The 19,820-nt window shown below is 45.4% G+C and overlaps 1 protein-coding gene across 1 annotated transcript in view; it reads left to right on the top strand.

Moving 5' to 3' along the window:
* Positions 1-6,765: 6,765 nt before the first annotated feature.
* PDC (phosducin) overlaps positions 6,766-19,820 on the top strand; it is a 29,804-nt gene continuing 16,749 nt past the window's right edge. Inside the window, exons 1-2 of the mRNA XM_089678856.1 lie at positions 6,766-6,843; positions 10,020-10,180. Of these exons, the coding sequence (XP_089534982.1) occupies positions 6,777-6,843; positions 10,020-10,180 (228 nt within the window). The 5' untranslated portion in view covers positions 6,766-6,776. The remainder of the gene's footprint in view (positions 6,844-10,019; positions 10,181-19,820) is intronic.

Raw genomic sequence — 19,820 nt, 5'->3', positions numbered from 1 at the left:
CTGTGTCCTGATTGGACACAGTGATCACATGGTATAGTACCGATTTTATTGGTCCTGTACCATGCCATGTGATCGGCTGTGTCCTGGCAACACACCAATCAGCAGGGCCCATGGGAGCACACTCTAGGAGTCATGCACAAACTTCTGAAGCAGGGGACATACGGGTACGTGCACCTGGATTGGTGCTGCTACCCCTGGGACTACTAGTGGTTTCTTGTGCAATTACGGGCTACTCTACTGCAAATCCATAAATTACTTCCTGTCAGAGTGTCTCCACTCCACTGGAGGTGCAATGGAGACACCTTTGGAAAGCAGTATTTTAAATCTGGGAAGAGGTTAGTGTAACAGATTTAGACTGACTTGACTAATCAGTAAACACCAGACTCCAGCTAACATTTTTTAAACCATTAAAGAAAGTTACAATTTGTTTTCCCTTTTGGAAACGTCTTACATAAATTAATTAAAACTGACCATGGTCATCCCTGTTAGTGCTAAATTGTTTGTTTCAACTCTCTAATTGACACTTTTGCTGAACAGGTTGGTCTGTTAAAGAAAGTTTAAAGATAAAAGACATACTAGCCAGATCATCAAGAGAAGGGAAAAGGCCTAAAAAAAGAAAACTAATTCAGCCACCTAATCTAAAAATTGGTAAACTGCAATGTAATACATTTTGGTTTTGGGTTTAATACTGCTACTAAATAGATCAATTAATTGGTCATCTGCTTTGCTACTGTGGTGCATAATGTTTGGGAAATCCATTTTCTTTCTGAGAAGATCTTTTTGCAATATAATAAAGTATCCAAAGGCCCTTCTTCAAATTTTCATTGCCTTGCCAAATTCAGATAGACCCATATTCCTTAATAAGTAATTAAACATCAAAGAAATTTAAACAGGGATTGTATTCCTCACTATATTTACAGATCATCTAAAATAGTAATGTGTGGAAGATATTGGGGGAATTTTAAGCTCTTAAGTACTATTTTAAGAATCTGTATATAATACAACCAGTGTGTTTTTTGGAAAATGGATGAAAATAAGAATGAAAGTCTTATTTTTTGTCTCATGATCCAGTAAGAAGTGAATAGGTCTGAGTCATATTTTCACTTTTATTCCTAAAAGAGAAGTATGGCCAAAGCTTTTTTTGGTCATTTTTCCTCTGGGTCACAGGAGTACATTTACTTCAGCACTCCTGTGGACCAAAGTCAGTTGATAGCAGTTGTGCTGCAGTGCATATGTGTTAACAAGCAAGAGAACAGAGTGACATAGAGATGAACTCATTAGTATGCTACATCTCCTTTCACTATCCAGGTGCCAGCTAGAAGATAGATAAAACCTGTAAGTGTTAATTAACTTCAGCATAAATCAGGTGTTCTGCTCTTTCAGACAGGGCTGTGCTGTGTGGCAGAGCTGGGTAAACCTCTGGACTGAATGAACCAAAGTGCAAATCATCTGACAGGCAAATAGTTCCTTTATAAATATATTTTATTGTGTGTTTAGTTGTATTCCTGGAGTTAGGGGTAGAGGAAAATGCCCAGCATATGGTCAGATGTGCAGAATTTGTGACAAGAGGGCTCATTTTGCAGCTTAAAGGGAAACAGCAGCAGAGACAAGTACACACAGTAACACAACACATAGACTCTGCTAGTGCAGAATTCATCTAGGGAGGAATTTAATAAAGCATCTGATTTCCTCTTTTCTGGCAGTATGACCCTTTAAAAACGTCTTTGTGTGATGTGAAAGAGCCCTGCTGCCATTTCCCCCAGTATTGTTACTGACACATGTGGCAGATTCTGGTATTTCTTATACCATTATACTGGTTAAAAATGGCACCATGGCTAAACCAAATTAAAAAGAACTGTCGCCAGTTCGTATAAAACAAATTCTTACTGCAATCACTTAAAGATGACCAGAAGGATCTACAGGGCAGATGTATAACCAGAACCAGAACACAAAAGCAACTCAAACAAAAAGAAAATAGGAGTGCGGGATCCTCATTAGCATGACAGTATACATTTATTGAAAGAAAAAAATAGCACACCTACAGTTAAAATTCTTGAAAATCAGCATGGGTAGAAGGAAACATCAAGATGGATACAAAGCAAGGCTATGTGCAGGAATGGCAGCTCCAGATCCCCTGGCTGGCATCACAGGGACTCACTCTGACAGCTGTCAAAAAGACCGTCAATAAACAGCATTTTGCTGAGTGATTCCAGAGACTGTGAAACAGGAAAACATTATGGATTTTTACATTGTATACCTTGGCCCCCAAAGGGCTAAATGAGTGGCTGGAGGTGCATACCATCCTCGGGTCGAGTTGAGCTCTTTAGTTCAATAGTTGTGTTCAACTGCTACCCCTGTTGTCTACACAAGGTTAAAATATATGATAAGATTCGGATCATGTATAGATATGTTTCTTAATTGTTTTCTAAATATTTTACTACTTTTTTTTATATACTGGAAGATTTTAACCTCCTCCCCCTCCTTTTAGTTCCACAGATGTTAGGTATTCCCCCCAGCCCCACCCCCTAATAAGTTTATAAGTAACACCTAAGCAAGTCCTGCTACAGAATTTTTTCAGCAAAAGCTAAATGAACCTCTAGAAGGACTTTCTTGAAAAAATATAATAGCAGATGATAGACTAATAGTCAGGGAAGGTAAGATCATGATGTTACAATTTTTGTAAAATGAAGAGTAAAGCAAATCAAACTAAACTTGCATAAATTCTATACAAAATAATTGAGATTCCATATACTGGACAGACAGTATGTTAACTTCAAATAGTTAAAAAAGTAGCCTACTCTTATAAATATATGGGGAATTATGTAATTCTTGGGTATGGTTAATTACCTTTTCAATTTCTGTAAGCATTCTTCTGATATGTGTGATCCTTTGAGACAGTTAACAGATAAAGAGGCATATTAGAAATGGACAGATATACAGGAAAGAGCACTCCGGGCATTAAAAAGGCTATTGTAAACACAGACACCATTAAATACTTAAACTCATATAAAGCAGTGGTAGTACAATGTGATGCTTCCAAAAACAGACACGGTAATGGAAGAAAAAAGCCAAATGACTTTGCAGGCAGATCGCTAACGCCTACAGAACAGTGGCTGCTCAGATTGAAAAACAACTACTAGCAGTAGTATTTGAGATTCAGAAATTCCACCAGTACACCTATGGATGGCATGTACTGTATTTTGATCATAAACCTTTGAAGAGTATTACAAAGAAGCCACTGTTAAAAGCACCAAAATGTCTGTCGCAATTCATGTGCATGACTGTTATATCAGCACTATAAAAGGAATACCTTTAATTATTGCTGATGCTTACTTGCACTCTTTAACAGAAAGAGAAAGAGACATTGAGAACATTAATATGTGTAACTACTTAGCTGTATTAAAAATTAAAAGAAATACAAAGCTGTACTAAATGGATAACAAAACCACAAATTTTAAAGAATGTCATATGACCAACTATGGGTCTTCTTGAGAACAATGCCAAAGTATTTAAAACCAACAAACATTTTACAAAAATAATTAAGACAATGAATGAAATCAACTCCAGAGTAATGCTACTGGATATGTTCAGCCAACAGAAAAGTAATGGCAAAAGGCAATATGATTGTAATTCAGAAACTAGGACACCATTCTATGAGGTGATAACGGAGGGGGGAAGGAATCTGAGAAAAAGATATCTATGGAAAACATAAGATAATGTTAAAGATAAGGGGTAAGACAAAAAAAAGAAAAGAAAAAAACATTAACAGAAAGACTACAAAATGGTATTTCAGTATCAACAGAAATACCACATGTAGGTGCAAGCAGACAGATCAATCAGAAAACCAACTCATGTGAAAGATTGTATGTAACCTCTTTACATCTGACTGTTGTAACTAAACTCTTACTAGGGCAGGCTGATGCACCCATATGTCCTTGCTTACGTTGGTCCAGCCATTGCCATTGCACAGAAGAGAGCATCAGGCTAAAGGCGCAGTATAATAAAAAATGGCTTGGACAGGAAGGGGGTATAACATTCCAATTTTGAAGTGATTAGTGTAAAATCTCATATCTTTATAGCTCATTACAGCAAGAGTCCATGTTGTATTGCTACATTTTCCAATTTACATGTGTGTTCTTTCTTCTTGATTTTTTAGTAGTAAAAGAGAAAAGATGTATCAATATGTTATATTGTAGTTCTGCCACTGGGTGTCTTGTTACTATGATACCAAGGTTAGGACAAGTATATAAAGAGGTGGGTTGCTGGTGACATCAATACTTTTATAAGGACATATGCCTGTATTTAGTCAATGTCAGTGTCATACTTTTTTTTCAACTGAAATTAATGGGTGGGACGACAACTCCCTATAATCTAAAACATGAATTCTTCTGTTCCATATGTGATTTACCAGGCTAAAGCATTGCACATGCTGTTGGAAATCCGTGTGACTGATCACAAGCTTTTCCTATGTTTGAAAGCACTCGTAAATGACCTCTAGGTTGGCCTAAATGTTGAAGACCTTGCCCAAAAGTCACATTGGTTATGAATTGAGGGAAATTTTTGCTCATTTGAGCCCACTCTGATTCTGGAATCCCTGCAGCATGAAAATGCTATACAGTGAGGAAACAATTATTTGATCCCCTGTAGATTTTGTATGTTTGCCCACTTACAAAGAAAAGAAGGGTCTATAATTTTTTATTATGGGTATATTTTAAATGATAGAGACAAAATATCAACCAAAAATCCAGAAAAACACATTATACAAATGTTATAAATTTAGTTGCAGTTCAGTGAGTAAAATAAGTATTTGATCCCCTACCAACCAGCAATAATTCTGGCTCCCACAGACTGGCTATGTGCTTATGTGGCATACAGATTTGTTCTGTCAATTTAAGAAGGTGCTCCTAACGACAACTCATTATGTGTATAAAAGACACCTGTCCACAGAAACTCTTTCTTCTATTCAAACCTCACTATCATGGGCAAAAGGCAAAAGAGCTGTTAAAGAACATCAGGGGAAAGATTGTAGACCTGCACAAGGCTTGAATGGGCTACAAGACCATCAGCAAGATTGGTGAGAAGGAGATAACTGTTGGAGCGATTATTCGCAAATGGAAGAAATATAAAATAACCATCAATCGTCCTCGGTCTGGAGCTCCATGCAAGATTTTGCCTCATGGGGTAAGGATGATCATGAGAAAAGTGAGGGATCAGCCCAGAACTACACAGGAGGAGCTTGTGAATGATCTCAAGGTAGTTGGGACCACAGTCACAAAACAAACCATTGGTAACACAATATGCCGCAATAGATTGAAATCCTTCAAAAAGGCACATGCACAGGCCCGTCTGAAGTTTGCCAGTGAACATGTAAATGATTCAGAGAAGGATTGGGAGAAAGTGTTGTGGTCAGATGAGACTAAAATTGAGCTCTTTGGCATTAACTCGACTAGTCGTGTTTGGAGGAAGAAAAATGCTTACTATGATTCTAAGAACACCATCCTTACAAGCAAGCAAGGAAGTGGAAACATTATTCTTTGGGGCTGTTTCTCTGCTAAAGATACAGGCTGACTTTGCTGCAATGACGGGCCATGTATTGTAAAATCTTGGATGAGAACCTTCTTCCCTGGATGAGTCTTCCAGCATGATAATGACCCAAAACATACTGCCAAGGCAACAAAAGAGTGGCTCAAGCAGAAGCACATTAAGGTCATGGAGTGGCCTAGCCAGTCTCCAGACTTTAATCCTAAAGAAAATTTATGGATGGAGCTGAAACAGATTTTCCAAGTGGCAGTCAAGAAACCGTAAGGATTTAGAGAAGATCTGTAAAGAAGAATGGACCAAAATCCCTCATGAGATGTGTGCAAACCTGGTAACTAACTACAAGAAACGTCTTACCTCTATGCTTGCCAAAAAGGGTTTCTCCACCAAGTACTAAGTTGTGTTTTGCTTTGGGATCAAACACCTATTTTACTCACTGAACTGCAACTCAATTTATAACATTTGTATTATGTGTTTGTTCTAGATTTTTGGTTGATATTCTGTCTCTATCATTTAAAATACACCTATGATAAAAATTATAGACCCTTCATTTCTTTGTAAGTGGGCAAACTTACAAAATCTGCAGGGGATCAAATAATTATTTTCCCCACTGTATGTTTGTTATATTCCCATTTATACAGTATACTAAAAAAAATTTAATTAATGCTTACAATAAGTAAAATGCAAGTAAAATGTACTTAAAAAGGTAACCAGCATTTTTTTGATTTATGCCATGCTAATGGGAACAGGTAACAAAAATAAAAAACCGTGTTATACCAGTTTATCCCAGTTTGGCTGAAAAAGTGAAAATACAGTTTAAGCTATAGTAAGCTGAGATATTGGACAAATCAGCTACTAAGGCACACATTCATTTATTTGACATAAAACTATAAACACTAAGGGGTCTTTTTTAAACATTTTCACACAAGATTCCCCTAACTCTTACCCAAGATTTAACATTTTATCTAATTAGATTCTATTGAAAATTTGTAAATTCTGTGTGGAAGATGTGTGAACTTTGTGCAAAGACAATAATAAATAAACCCCTTAGTATTGTTTGTTTTAATGTTGCATTTGTGGATAAGAGACATACAAACCACTTCTTTATTCAAATTCAGTAGATTACAGTGAAAACATAAAAACAGGTATTAGTATCAGCACAATGCATACATAGCCTCTTTGAGCATTTCAAATATTTTGAAAGCATGTTTTAATGTTTACAGAATCCAGAATTAATTATGGGGGATATTGACACCCAAAGTCTTGAAGAGGAAACTGATTTTGAAGGATCTGCTACGAATACAGGTAAACATGTTTTTTTTTTACACATGCTTAATAAAATCTTCAACTATATTTTCTATATAAAGCAAAACTAAACTCTGCTATGTTTACCTTTGTATCAACAGCCCAACACTCACGAGATCCCTTGCTGGCACCAGTATCTTCTCCCTAGCTTCTTCCATGTACTGGTCTTCAGCCATTTGTTTTGGCCAGGGGAGCATGGTGTCACACAGGAATGCAGCCATCCAGGCACACAGGCACTGTGTCAGAATGTATACTGAGCTGTGCATGTGTTGATAAGTTTTTATGTGCCTAGTGTATGTTTCCTCTGTAGATGGCAGTATAACCCTTGGTTGCTTATTACCATAAAACTGTGCCCCTCAAAGAAAAATGTTTTTACTGTGATTACAAAGATCCTATGTTCATCCACCAATGTCCCACATTTTAAGCAGTTTTACTTACAAAACTGGACATTTAAGAAGATGGAAGTGATACTTTTTTTTTATTTGGAAAAGCAACAGTTGTCAGCACCTCAAGAGTTAGCAATTAGCAAGGAGGGGAAAGAGGTATAAAGCATTACCCTGCAGCCTGGTATGGATGGCAATGCATTGTTTCAAAAGTTTGTGAACTACAGGCAATTTATGTGCAGTAGATTGAAACATTTAGCCAGTTACCATGTCAAATATCATGGCTGGATCTTTGATTTCCACCCCAACAGCAGTACCATTGCTTGGTGCAGAACACTGGGTCAAAACACCCACCAAAGTGAGAACTAGATGATGAAGCAGCAAGGCAGTGGTGTTTGAAACTTGTCATGTAATCCATATGGTTTACTTTTGGCAAGTTGTACTGTTACAATGCAATGATGATTCTACCAGCGGCTCTGAACACCCTGAATAACAAGTGCTGGTTGGTGGTATAATAATGCAAAAAGGACTGAAGAAGAGTTTAATATTCACAAACATTACTGGTAGATGTCTGCTTGGTAAAAGATAGAACAATTTCTCATCCCTTTTTTCATGAGAAAAAAAAATATTATCATATCTACATACCAAGGATTTCACATTATTGCTACTCATTAGTTATTCTTCTTCTTAACACCTACAGCATGTCATGCTTAACTTTCTGTAAACAAGCAAGAGCTTGATTTAGTTTCATATTACTCCTGCCTCCATGCTGCTAAACAAACCTACTTCACCACTCTCAGTAAATTCTTGTCCACTCCAACTATTTTCTTCCCTAACACTGTACTTCATCTCCCACTGCCTCCACCCGCTATTTTACTCACTGCCCAGGAGATTGACAATCATTTAAAAAAGAAGATTGATACAATTGTGTTACAATACAATACAATATGATGAAATTTCCACTGTCGAGGCTTCTCCCCAAACCAACATGCCATGTCTAACACCAAACTCAATACTTTCCTCTATTGATCCTGTTACTACTGAGCAAGCTGCTAAACTTCTTTCTGAAGCCCACTTCATCACTCGCTCCCTGGACCCCTTTCCCTCATAACTACTAGAGCTACCCTCCTGCTCATTTCTATATTCTATAACTCACATGTTCAATCTCTCCCTCTATACCAGCATCTTTCCCACCCCTCTCAAGCATGCACTAGTCATCCCCATACCTAAAAGACCTCATCAGTTTGAACAACTGAAGACCCATCTCTCTGCTCCCATTAGCCTCCAACCATCTTGAATGCCTTGTACACAACCATCTGAGCTGCTGCCTCAATGATAACAACCCTCTTGACCTCCTATACTACAGTTTCTGCCTACAACATTCCACTGAAACTGCCCTACTTAAATTAATTAAAGTCTTATTAACTTGCAGCTCCATACTTATACTCATAGACCTTTACACTGCCTCTGATATAGTTGATCGCCCGCTCTTCCTCAAAAAACTCCATTTCCTTGGCTTTTGTGACTCTGCTCTTTTCCGGTTCTCCTCCTACCTATGTCATTGCACATTCAGTGTCACCTACAACTCTATCTCCTCCTCACTCTTCCTATTTTGATTGGGGTTCCCCCCCCCAAGCTCTGACTATGAGTCCCTTCTATTCTCTTTCTTTACCTCTTCCCTAGGCCAGTTGGTAACCTACCGTGACTTTCAATACCATATCTATGCCAATGACACCAAAATCTATCTCTCTACTCCTCAGCTCACCCTTTCTTTTTCCTCGCATATTACTATCTTACATATAAATATGAATGTCACACCACTGCTTCAAGCTCAGTCTGCCAAAACCCTAGCTTGTAATATCTTTAAATTAATATTGCTCCCTTAACCTCTGTAACATTTCCAAAATGTGCCCCTTCCTAAATAAAGAGCACCACAAAGCAACTAATCAACTAACTGGTTATCTCCAATCTCGACTATTCCAACTCCCTTCTCACTGGTGTACCTCCACACAGGCTACCCCACCACCTTCAGTCTATAATGAATGCTGATGCTACACTAGTCTACCATACTAACCAATCTTCACCTGCCACCCCTCTGTGAGAATCCTATATTGGCTTCCTCTAGCTCAACATGTAAACTTCAAAATACTAACTGAAACATAAAAAGTCAACCACAATTCTTCCGACAGGTACATCACCAACCTCATTTTGAAATATCAGCCCAGATCATCCACTCTGCTGCTTCCAAGACCTCCTACTACATCTTCTGGAGCTCCCTACCCAAACTGTCTGCTTATCTCCTGATGAGCTACTAGCATTGATTTTACAAGCATTAACCTGTGTTTACCTTTCTCTGAACTTCAACAAGGTTAATGCACAAAAGATGAATGGCTAATCTAAATTCTAACACATTCCTTACACTACACAAAACAAATTAATAAAGTAAACCAATCAGAAACCTAGCCCCTTCAAATGAAGCACATGACAAAATAAAAATCTTAACCTTTTCTTTAAAATCCAGCTTGAGCCCTATCTGTTACTCACCCAATCCTCTGTTTGGTCTTTTTTTTATAATACAAAGCCTCACTGACTGAAGACTTAGAGAAGGGGAGGCAGTGGCCTCACTCCATTGTTTCATCAAAGGAGGATTTCCAGTGTTGTGGCCCCAGTGGGCAATCATCAGGCCTGAACAGGTTGGGCTCCTGAATAGGGAGATGGTGGGGTGGTGGGCCATCTGCCATGACATTTTGTCTTTAACTATATAGTGTTGATTGAGGTTTGTTGTTCACACAGGGCCTAAAGGTGTCATACATGACTGGAGGAAGTTCAAACTTGTCAGTGAGGACCAAGAAGCAACACCTGCAAATAAAAAAGAAATTCTACGACAAATGTCTTCTCCATACAAATCACCAAGCAAAGAAGAGAAGGACACAAGAGAAAAATTCACTCGTAAGGTAATAATCATTGGATCAGTTAAAGTATATCTAAACCACAAAACAAAAAAAGTAGTATATGGCAGTTACCAGCCTCCCTAATGAGGCTCTATTAGTTTTCTCTTTTCAGGCTTTTTTTTCTTTATTTTTATGTTCACTCACTTGACTGTATCTAAGATGACAGTCATGGTTGTCCACCATGCTGGACTTTGACACGTCTACCTTTTTTCATGTCCATTGCAGATTAGTCATTTGCTAAAGAGAGATAACATTGTGTCTGCTTGCAATTCAGCACACAGGAAGTGACAATTAAACTGCATTGCAGGCAAGATCAACAATTATTTTCTGTACTTGTTGAACATGTTTATAGCAAGAAAAACAAATGCAGCCACCACATCTAAGGACTGGTAAGCTGCAATATATTACATTCTGGTTCTTTAGTTTAGATTTCTTAAATTAGTCAAACAATTGATATTTACATACATTAACATGTATATTCTGTTTAGGTATTTGTGTAACTTTATCATAAGGCATCACGTGTGATGTGTAATGGGAACTTTGTGCATGTAATGTTTCTTATCTTTTTAAAGTTAATTGTTGGGAAATTGATATAAAATGTCACAACATCACTGTACTCATTTTATGTAATAAGAGGTTTCAGGATTTTCACAAGAAGGCAGCCATGTTCCATAGAAAATGATGGATCACTTGAACTTGGCAACACAACATGGTGCTGAAAGTACACTGTCCAAAAACATTAAAGGAACACTTTGAAAACACATCAGATCTCAATGGGGAAAACCGCTGGATATCTATACTGACATAGACTGGGTAATGTGTTAAGAACGTAAGGATGCCCCATCATTTGATGGGAATGAAAATTATCATCCTACAGAGGACTGAATTTAAAGACACCCTGAAAATCAAAGTGAAAAAATGATGCAGCAGGCTAGTTCATTTTGCTGAAATTTAATTTCAGCAACTCAAAATGGTACTGTCAGAGCTCCCGGGTATGACCAGAGGTGTGTGACTGACGCAGGGAAACGCAGACTTCAGATATGTTATAGACAATATAATTTATTAACACTATCAATACAAACATAAATGCAGTGCAATACTAAAACATAACACAGTGCAAACAAACCAAACCAATCACCCACAGATGACAGTACATACAATGCAAGCGTCGTCAGGCAGGCCGGGTCAATATCAATTGGGCAGGTAGGTACAGGGGGAGCAAGCGGAGAATGGTCGGGGTCACAAGCCAGGTTCAGCAGGTAGCGGGCAGCGTGGTACAGAGGGTCAGGCAGAGGAGAATGGTCAGACAAGCCAGGGATCAGGAGCAGGAGAATGGTCAGACAAAGCCAGGGATCAGAGCAGGGTCAGCAACGAATCAGACAGGAACAGGAACAGGGAGCAGGGAGCAGGAACAGGAACAGGAACAGGGAGCAGGAACAGGATACAGGGCCCAGGAGAAACACACACCAAGGCAGAGTCTGCAAGTCTGGCCATCCCTTAAATACACCAGTATAATCAGTTCCAGGTGTTTGACTGGCTGGAAGGTTGAGTCTCTAATTGCTGGGAGCACCCGCTGGCCAGCCCTGGTACTGCAGCTCATAAGGCAGGTGAGTCCCACCATTGCTGGCCAGTCCATTCCTGACAGTACTCCCCCCCCCTCAAGGAGCGGCCTCAGGACGCTCCAAACAGTCCTAGCTGGGCAAAATGTTCTGGTAACTGGCGGGATATCAAAGACTGGCACACCGGGCAGGACTCCGGGCAGCGGCACACCGGGCAGGACTCCGGGCAGCGGCACACCGGGCAGGGGCACACCGGGCAGAGGCACATCGGGCAGAGGCACACCGGGCAGAGGCACATCGGGCTGGACTCCGGGCAGAGGCACATTGGGCAGGACTCCGGGCAGCGGCACACCGGGCAGCGGCACACCGGGCAGGGGCACACCGGGCAGAGGCACATCGGGCAGAGGCACACCGGGCAGGTCTCCGGGCAGAGGCACATCGGGCTGGACTCCGGGCAGAGGCACATCGGGCTGGACTCCGGGCAGAGGCACATCGGGCTGGACTCCGGGCAGAGGCACATCGGGCTGGACTCCGGGCAGAGGCACATCGGATTACCAGGCGAAGCAGCAGGCAGCGGGCCACCAGGCGGAGCAGCAGGCACCGGGCCACCAGACGGAGCAGCAGGCACCGGGCCACCAGGCGGAGCAGCAGGCACCGGGCCACCAGGCGGAGCAGCAGGCACTGGGCCCCCGGGCGGAGCGACAGGCACCGGGCGGGGCGAGAGGCAATGGGCCCCCAGGCGGGGCGACAGGCATCGGGCCCCCAGGCGGGGCGACAGGCATCGGGCCCCCAGGCGGGGCGACAGGCATTGGGCCCCCAGGCGGAGCGGCGGGCGCCGGGCCCCCAGGAGGGGCGACAAGCATTGGGCCCCCAGGAGGGGCGACAGGCATCGGGCCCCCAGCCGGGACGACAGGCATCGGGCCCCCAGGCGGGGCGACAGGCATCGGGCCCCCAGGCGGAGCGGCGGGCGCCGGACCCCCAGGCGGAGCGACAGGTCTCGGGCCCCCAGGCGGAGCGGCGGGTGCAGGACCCCCAGGCGGAGCGGCGGGCGCCGGACCCCCAGGCGGAGCGACAGGTCTCGGGCCCTCAGGCGGAGCGGCAGGCGCCGGACCCCCAGGCGGAGCGACAGGTCTTGGGACCCCAGGCGGAGCGACAGGTCTCAGGCCCCCAGGCGGAGCGACAGGTCTCAGGCCCCCAGGCGGAGCGACAGGTCTCAGGCCCCCAGGCGGAGCGGCGGGCGCCGGACCCCCAGGCGGAGCGGCGGGCGCCGGACCCCTAGGCGGAGCGACAGGTCTCGGGCCCCCAGGCGGAGCGGCGGGCGCCGGACCCCCAGGCGGAGCGACAGTTCTCGGGCCCCCAGGCGGAGCGGCGGGCGCTGGACCCCCAGGCGGAGCGACAGGTCTCGGGCCCCCAGGCGGAGCGACAGGTCTCAGGCCCCCAGGCGGAGCGACAGGTCTCAGGCCCCCAGGCGGAGCGACAGGTCTCAGGCCCCCAGGTGGAGTGGCGGGCGCCGGACCCCCAGGCGGAGCGACAGGTCTCGGGCCCCCAGGCGGAGCGGCGGGCGCCGGACCCCCAGGCGGAGAGACAGGTCTCAGGCCCCCAGGCGGAGCGACAGGTCTCAGGCCCCCAGGCGGAGCGACAGGTCTCAGGCCCCCAGGCGGAGCGGTGGGCACCGAGTCACCAGGCACGACAGTGGGCTCCGAGTCAACTGGCATGACCGCTGGCACTGGGTCAGACATTGGATCGTCTGGCTGGACAGCGGGCATCCGGTCACCAGGCATCAGGTCATTTGGCTCGACAGCGTGCACCGCGTCATCTGGCAAGGCAGTGGGCTCCGAGTCAACTGGTATGACCGCGGGCACTGGGTCAGACATTGGATCGTCTGGCTGGACAGCGGGCATCGGGTCACCAGGCATCAGGTCATTTGGCTTGCCAGTGGGCACCGCGTCATCTGGCAAGGCAGTGGGCACCAGGTCACCAGGCATTGGATCGTCTGGCTCGACAGCGGGCATCGGGTCACCAGGTATGACAGCGGGCACTGGGTCACCAGGCATCAGGTCATTTGGCTCGCCAGCGGGCACTGCGTCATCTGGCAAGGCAGTGGGCACCGAGTCACCAGGTACGACAGCGGGCTCTGAGTCAATTGGCATGACCGCTAGCACTGGGTCAGACATTGGATCGTCTGGCTGGACAGCGGGCATCGGGTCACCAGGCATCAGGTCATTTGGCTCGACAGCGGGCACCGCGTCATCTGGCAAGGCAGTGGGCTCCGAGTCAACTGGTATGACCGCGGGCACTGGGTCAGACATTGGATCGTCTGGCTGGACAGCGGGCATCGGGTCACCAGGCATCAGGTCATTTGGCTTGCCAGTGGGCACCGTGTCATCTGGCAAGGCAGTGGGCACCGGGTCACCAGGCATTGGATCGTCTGGCTCGACAGCGGGTATCGGGTCACCAGGTATGACAGCGGGCACTGGGTCACCAGGCATCAGGTCATTTGGCTCGCCAGCGGGCACCGCGTCATCTGGCAAGGCAGTGGGCACCAAGTCACCAGGTACGACAGCGGGCTCTGAATCAATTGGCACGACAGCGGGCACCGGATCAGGTACCGGATCATCTGGATCAATAGCGGGCATCGAGTCAACTGGCCTAATAGGATCATCAGGCTGGATCAGTTCATCATGCTGGGTAGAGGCATCAGGCTGAGTGGAGGCATCAGGCTGAGTAGAGGCATCAGGCTGAGTAGAGGCATCAGGCTGAAGAGAGGCATCAGGCTGAAGACAGGCATCAGGCTGGGTACAGGCATCAGGCTGGGTACAGACCTCAGGCTGAAGTGCGGGTGCCGAGGCACCAGGCTGAACCACGGAAGGCAGGTTCTCAGACGACAGGCTCACCGGTTTGGATACTGGCAGGATGGTACTGGTTGGAAAGAATTTTCGCTTTTTTCTGGTTTTAACTACTGGAGCACTGCAAGTAAACGCAGGTCTGCAAACGAATGGAGCAGCTGAAGACAGAGAAGAGCTGGAGGATGGAACAGGGGAGGGAGCAGTTGCTACAGAGGGCTTTTTTACAGGGTTAAGGCAGGATAGGTGCAGCGAGTGGGAACAGGGTACTGACATGCGGTAGATAGCAGGGCAGGAGGAGCTGTTGGGAATGCAGGAATAGAGCTTTGAGGAAATAGATTAGAAGCAGGACTGGGTTTTTGTAGGCTGACTGAGGCTGGGTGCAACAAATCTGTCCATGTCTGCAGTATGGGTTGAACAAAGCTGAGCTTACACAAAGCCTGTCTGACCAAAGACTGCACTGCGTTTATACAATCTCTTAGTATCTGTGGTGAACATGCAGCATAAGCATACTCTCTGTCATCAAACACTAGCAGATATAAATACACAACCTCATCAAGATCCATCCTTCCCATCAACAAACCAAGATGGCTTCCCTGTGCAGCCACTTCTGGTCAGGATTGGCCTTGGTGTAATGTCAGAGCTCCCGGGTATGACCAGAGGTGTGTGACTGATGCAGGGAAACGCAGACTTCAGATATGTTATAGACAATATAATTTATTAACACTAACAATACAAACATAAATGCAGTGCAATACTAAAACATAACACAGTGCAAACAAACCAAACCAACCACCCACAGATGACAGTACATACAATGCAAGCGTCGTCAGGCAGGCCGGGTCAATATCAATCGGGCAGGTAGGTACAGGGGGAGCAAGCGGAGAATGGTCGGGGTCACAAGCCAGGTTCAGCAGGTAGCGGGCAGCGTGGTACAGAGGGTCAGGCAGAGGAGAATGGTCAGACAAGCCAGGGATCAGAGCAGGGTCAGCAACGAATCAGACAGGAACAGGAACAGGGAGCAGGGAGCAGGAACAGGAACAGGGAGCAGGAACAGGATACAGGGCCCAGGAGAAACACACACCAAGGCAGAGTCTGCAGGTCTGGCCATCCCTTAAATACACCAGTATAACCAGTTCCAGGTGTTTGACTGGCTGCAAGGTTGAGTCTCTAATTGCTGGGAGCACCCGCTGGCCAGCCCTGGTACTGCAGCTCATAAGGCAGGTGAGTCCCACCATTGCTGGCCAGTCCATTCCTGACAGGTACTCAGTAGTGTGTATGGCCCTCACATGCTTGTAAGCATGCCTGAAAATGTCGGGGCATGCTCCTAATGAGACAATGGATGGTGTCCTGGGGTATTTCCTCCCAGATCTGGACCAGGGTATCACTGAGCTCCTGGACATCTGAGGTGCAACCTAGCAGTGTTGGATGCACCAAGATATCCCAGAGATGTTCTATTGGATTTAGGTCAGGCGAGTGTGGGGGCCATTCAATGGTATCAATTCCTTCATCCTCCAGGAACTGCCTGCATACTCTCTCAACGTGCATTGTTGTGCACCAGGAGAAACCCAGGACCCAGTGCACCAGCGTAGGGTCTGACAATGGGTCCAAGGATTTCATCCCGATACCTAATGGCAGTCAGGGTGCCATTGTCTAGCCTGTAGAAATCTGTGCATCCTTCCATGGATATGCCTCCCCAGACCATCACTGACCCACCACCAAAACAGTCATGTTGAACGATGTTACAGGCAGCATAACGTTCTTCACAGCTTCTCCAGACCCTTTCACGTCTGTCATATGTGCTCAGGGTGAACCTGCTCTCATCTGTGAAAAACACGGGGCACCAGTGGTGGACCTGCCAATTCTGGTGTTCAATGGCAAATGCCAGTCGGGCGCTATGGTGCTGGTCAGTGAGCACAAGGTCCATTAGAGGCTGTTGGACCCTCAGGCCACCCTCATGAAGTCTATTTCTGATTGTTTGGTCAGAGACATTCACACCAGTGGGTTGTTGGAGGTCATTTTGTAGGGCTCTGGCAGTGCTCACCCTATTCCTCCTTGCACAATGGAGCACATACTGGTCCTGCTGATGGATTAAGGACCTTCTATGGCCCTGTCCAGCTCTCCTAAAGTAACTGTCTGTCTGCTGGAATCTTCTCCATGCTCCTGAGACTGTGCTGAGAGACTCATCAAACCTTCTGGCAATGGGATGTATTGATGTGCCATCCTGGAGCAGTTGGACTACCTGTGCAACCTCTGTAGGGTCCAAGTATTGACTTATGCTACCAGTAGTGACACTGACCCTAGCCAAATTCAAAACTAGTGAAAGACAGTCAGAAAAGATGAGTAGGGATAAAAATGTCAGTGGCCTCCACCTGTTTTGGGGGCTGTCTCATTTTTGTTCATCTAGTGCAGCTGTTATTAATTTAATTACCACCAAAGCAGCTGAAATTGGTTAGCAACTCCCTCTGCTACTTAACTGACCAGATCAATATCCAAGGCGTTTACTTGGATTGATGCTATACTCTACTTAAAAAGTGTTCCTTTAATTTTGTTGAGCAGTGTACATACAATCACCTGCCTCTTTATTAGGTACACCTGTTCTATTGCTTGATAACACAAATGGCAAATCAGTCAATCACATGGCAGCAACTCAATGCATTTAGAACGTGGTGAAGACGACTTGCTGAAGTTCAAACCGAGCATCAGAATGGGGAATAAAGGGAATTTAAGTGACTTTGAACGTTGAATGGTTGTTGGTGCCAGACGGGCAGTTTGAGTGTTTCAAAAATTGCTGATCCACTGGGATTTTCACACACATCCATCTCTAGGGTTTACAGAGAATGGTCAGAAAAAGAGAAAATATCCAGTGAGCAGCAGTTGTGTGGAAGAAAATGCCTTGTTGATGTCAGAGGTCAAAGGAGAATGGGCAGACTGGTTCAAGATGATAGAAAGGCAACAGTAACTCAAATAACCACTCGTTACAACCAGGGTATGCAGAATACCATTTCTGAATGCACAACACATTGCACCTTGAAGCAGATGGGTTACAGCAGCAGAAGACCACACCGGGTGCCACTCCTCTCAGCTAAGAACAGGAAATGGAGGATACAATTCATACAGGCTCACCAAAATTGAACAATAGAAGATTGGAAAAACATTGCCTGGTCTAATGAGTCTCGATTTCAGCTGTGACATTCAGATGATAGGGTCAGAGTTTGGCCTAAACAACATGAAAGCATGGATCCATCCTGCCTTGTATCAACGTTTCAGGCTGATGGTTGTGGTGTAATGGTGTGGGGGAAATTTTCTTGGCACACTTTGGGCCCCTAATACTAATTGAGCATCGTTTAAACACCACGGCCTACCTGAGTATTCTTGCTGACCATGTCCATCCCTTTATGACTACAGAGTACCCTTCTCCTGGTGACTGCTTCCAGCAGGATAATGCATCATGTCATGAAGCTTATATCATCTCAAACTCGTTTCTTGAAAATGACAATGAGTTCAGTTTACTCCAATGACCTCCATAGTCACCAGATCTCAATCCAATAGAGCACCTTTGGGATGTGGTGGAAATGGAGATTCGCAGTATGGATGTGCAGCCGGCAAATCTGCAGCAACTGCATAATCCTATCATGTCAATATGGACCAAGATCTCTGTGGAAAATTTCCAGTACCTTGTTGAATCTATGCTACAATGAATTAAGGCAGTTCTGAAGGCAAAAGGGGGTACAACCTGGTACTAGCAAGGTGTACCTAATAAAGTGGCCAGTAAGTGTATATTGTACTTGGTTGCTTTGTTCATTGTGATTGGGCAGTCATTTTCAATAGGAGAGAGATGCAACCACCACTGTTAGTGACTAGAGATGAGCGAAGAAATGAAAAATTCGATTCGACTGATTCGGCGAATTCGTGGACAATATTCGATTCGAGTCGAATAAATTCGCTGTGAATTTAACTTAAAAAAGGGTGTTTCTAGGCTTCAGAGAGACTTAATATTAGTGCAGAACACTGTACCTTTAATTTAAATGCCCTTGGAGTCTGCTGGGGAAGAGAAATAATACTGTCTGTCAGTATGACATGCAGATGAGTGCCGTCGATCTTAGAATCACTGCACACTTCACTCCTTTGGCCAGTCACGGGGCCAAAACCAGTGTTTGGAGCCACAGTGTGGCGGTGGAGGCAGCAGCAATGGGAGGCCATACAGCAACCTATGACAAAATGGAAACCAGCAGGAGCGTGAGGAGACCTGAAAGTGGCACATGGCAGAGTGGGAGCAATGGGAGGCGGTACAGGGACCCAGGTCACACTATGGGCCCAGCAGCAGCGTGACCAGGCGGTACGGGGGCCCATGGCCGATATGGGGCTTGGTGGCACCTATGGAAGGCCTGTAATCTGCCAGCAACCTATGACAAAATGGACAACCGCAGGAGTGTGAGGAGATTTCAAAGTGGCACATGGCAGAGTGGAAGCAATGGGAGGCCGTACAGGGACCCAGGTCACACTGTGGGACCAGCATCAGCGTGAACAGGCGGTACGGGGGCCCATGGCCGATTTGACCTCATTCATCCCATAGTCCTGCCGACTCACGAATAGCGTGGCCTCCTCAAAGGGCCTGAGCAAGCGCAGGTGTCACACATGAGCTGACAATGGCTGACATCTAAGTTACACAGGGAGTACCTTTATCCGCTTTTAACATCAGGAAATCTGTGATGGCCTTTAGCTGTTCGTAAAGGCGGTCTAACATATGTAGGGTTGAATTACACCTTGTTGCAACGTCACAGCATGAGGAGTCGGTACGGGGGCCCATGGCAGATTACATGTCTGGCAGCAGCTATGTGAGGCCCGTAATCTGCCTGCACCCTATGTCAAAAAATTTAACACACCAGCAGTGTGAAGAGACCTGAAAGTGGCACATGGCAGCAGAGTGTGGCGATGGAGACAGCAGCAATGGGAGGCCGTACAGGGACCCATGAGAGACTCTAGACTTGGCAGCAGCATGAGGAGGCGGTATATAGGGGCCCATGGCAGATTAGGGGCCTGGCAGCAGCTATGTGAGGCCCGTAATCTGCCTGCACCCTATGTCAAAAAATTTAACACACCAGCAGTGTGAAGAGACCTGAAAGTGGCACATGGCAGCAGAGTGTGGCGATGGAGACAGCAGCAATGGGAGGCCATACAGGGACCCATGACAGACTCTGGACTTGGCAGCAGCATGAGGAGGCGGTATATAGGGGCCCA

Source organism: Staurois parvus, unplaced genomic scaffold (genome assembly GCF_062004578.1).
Source record: "Staurois parvus isolate SC_StPar_1 unplaced genomic scaffold, SC_StPar_1.0 ptg000210l, whole genome shotgun sequence".
Lineage (NCBI taxonomy): Eukaryota > Metazoa > Chordata > Amphibia > Anura > Ranidae > Staurois > Staurois parvus.
Note: the sequence above shows the minus strand (reverse complement) of the source record. Positions and strands in the feature narration are given on the sequence as shown.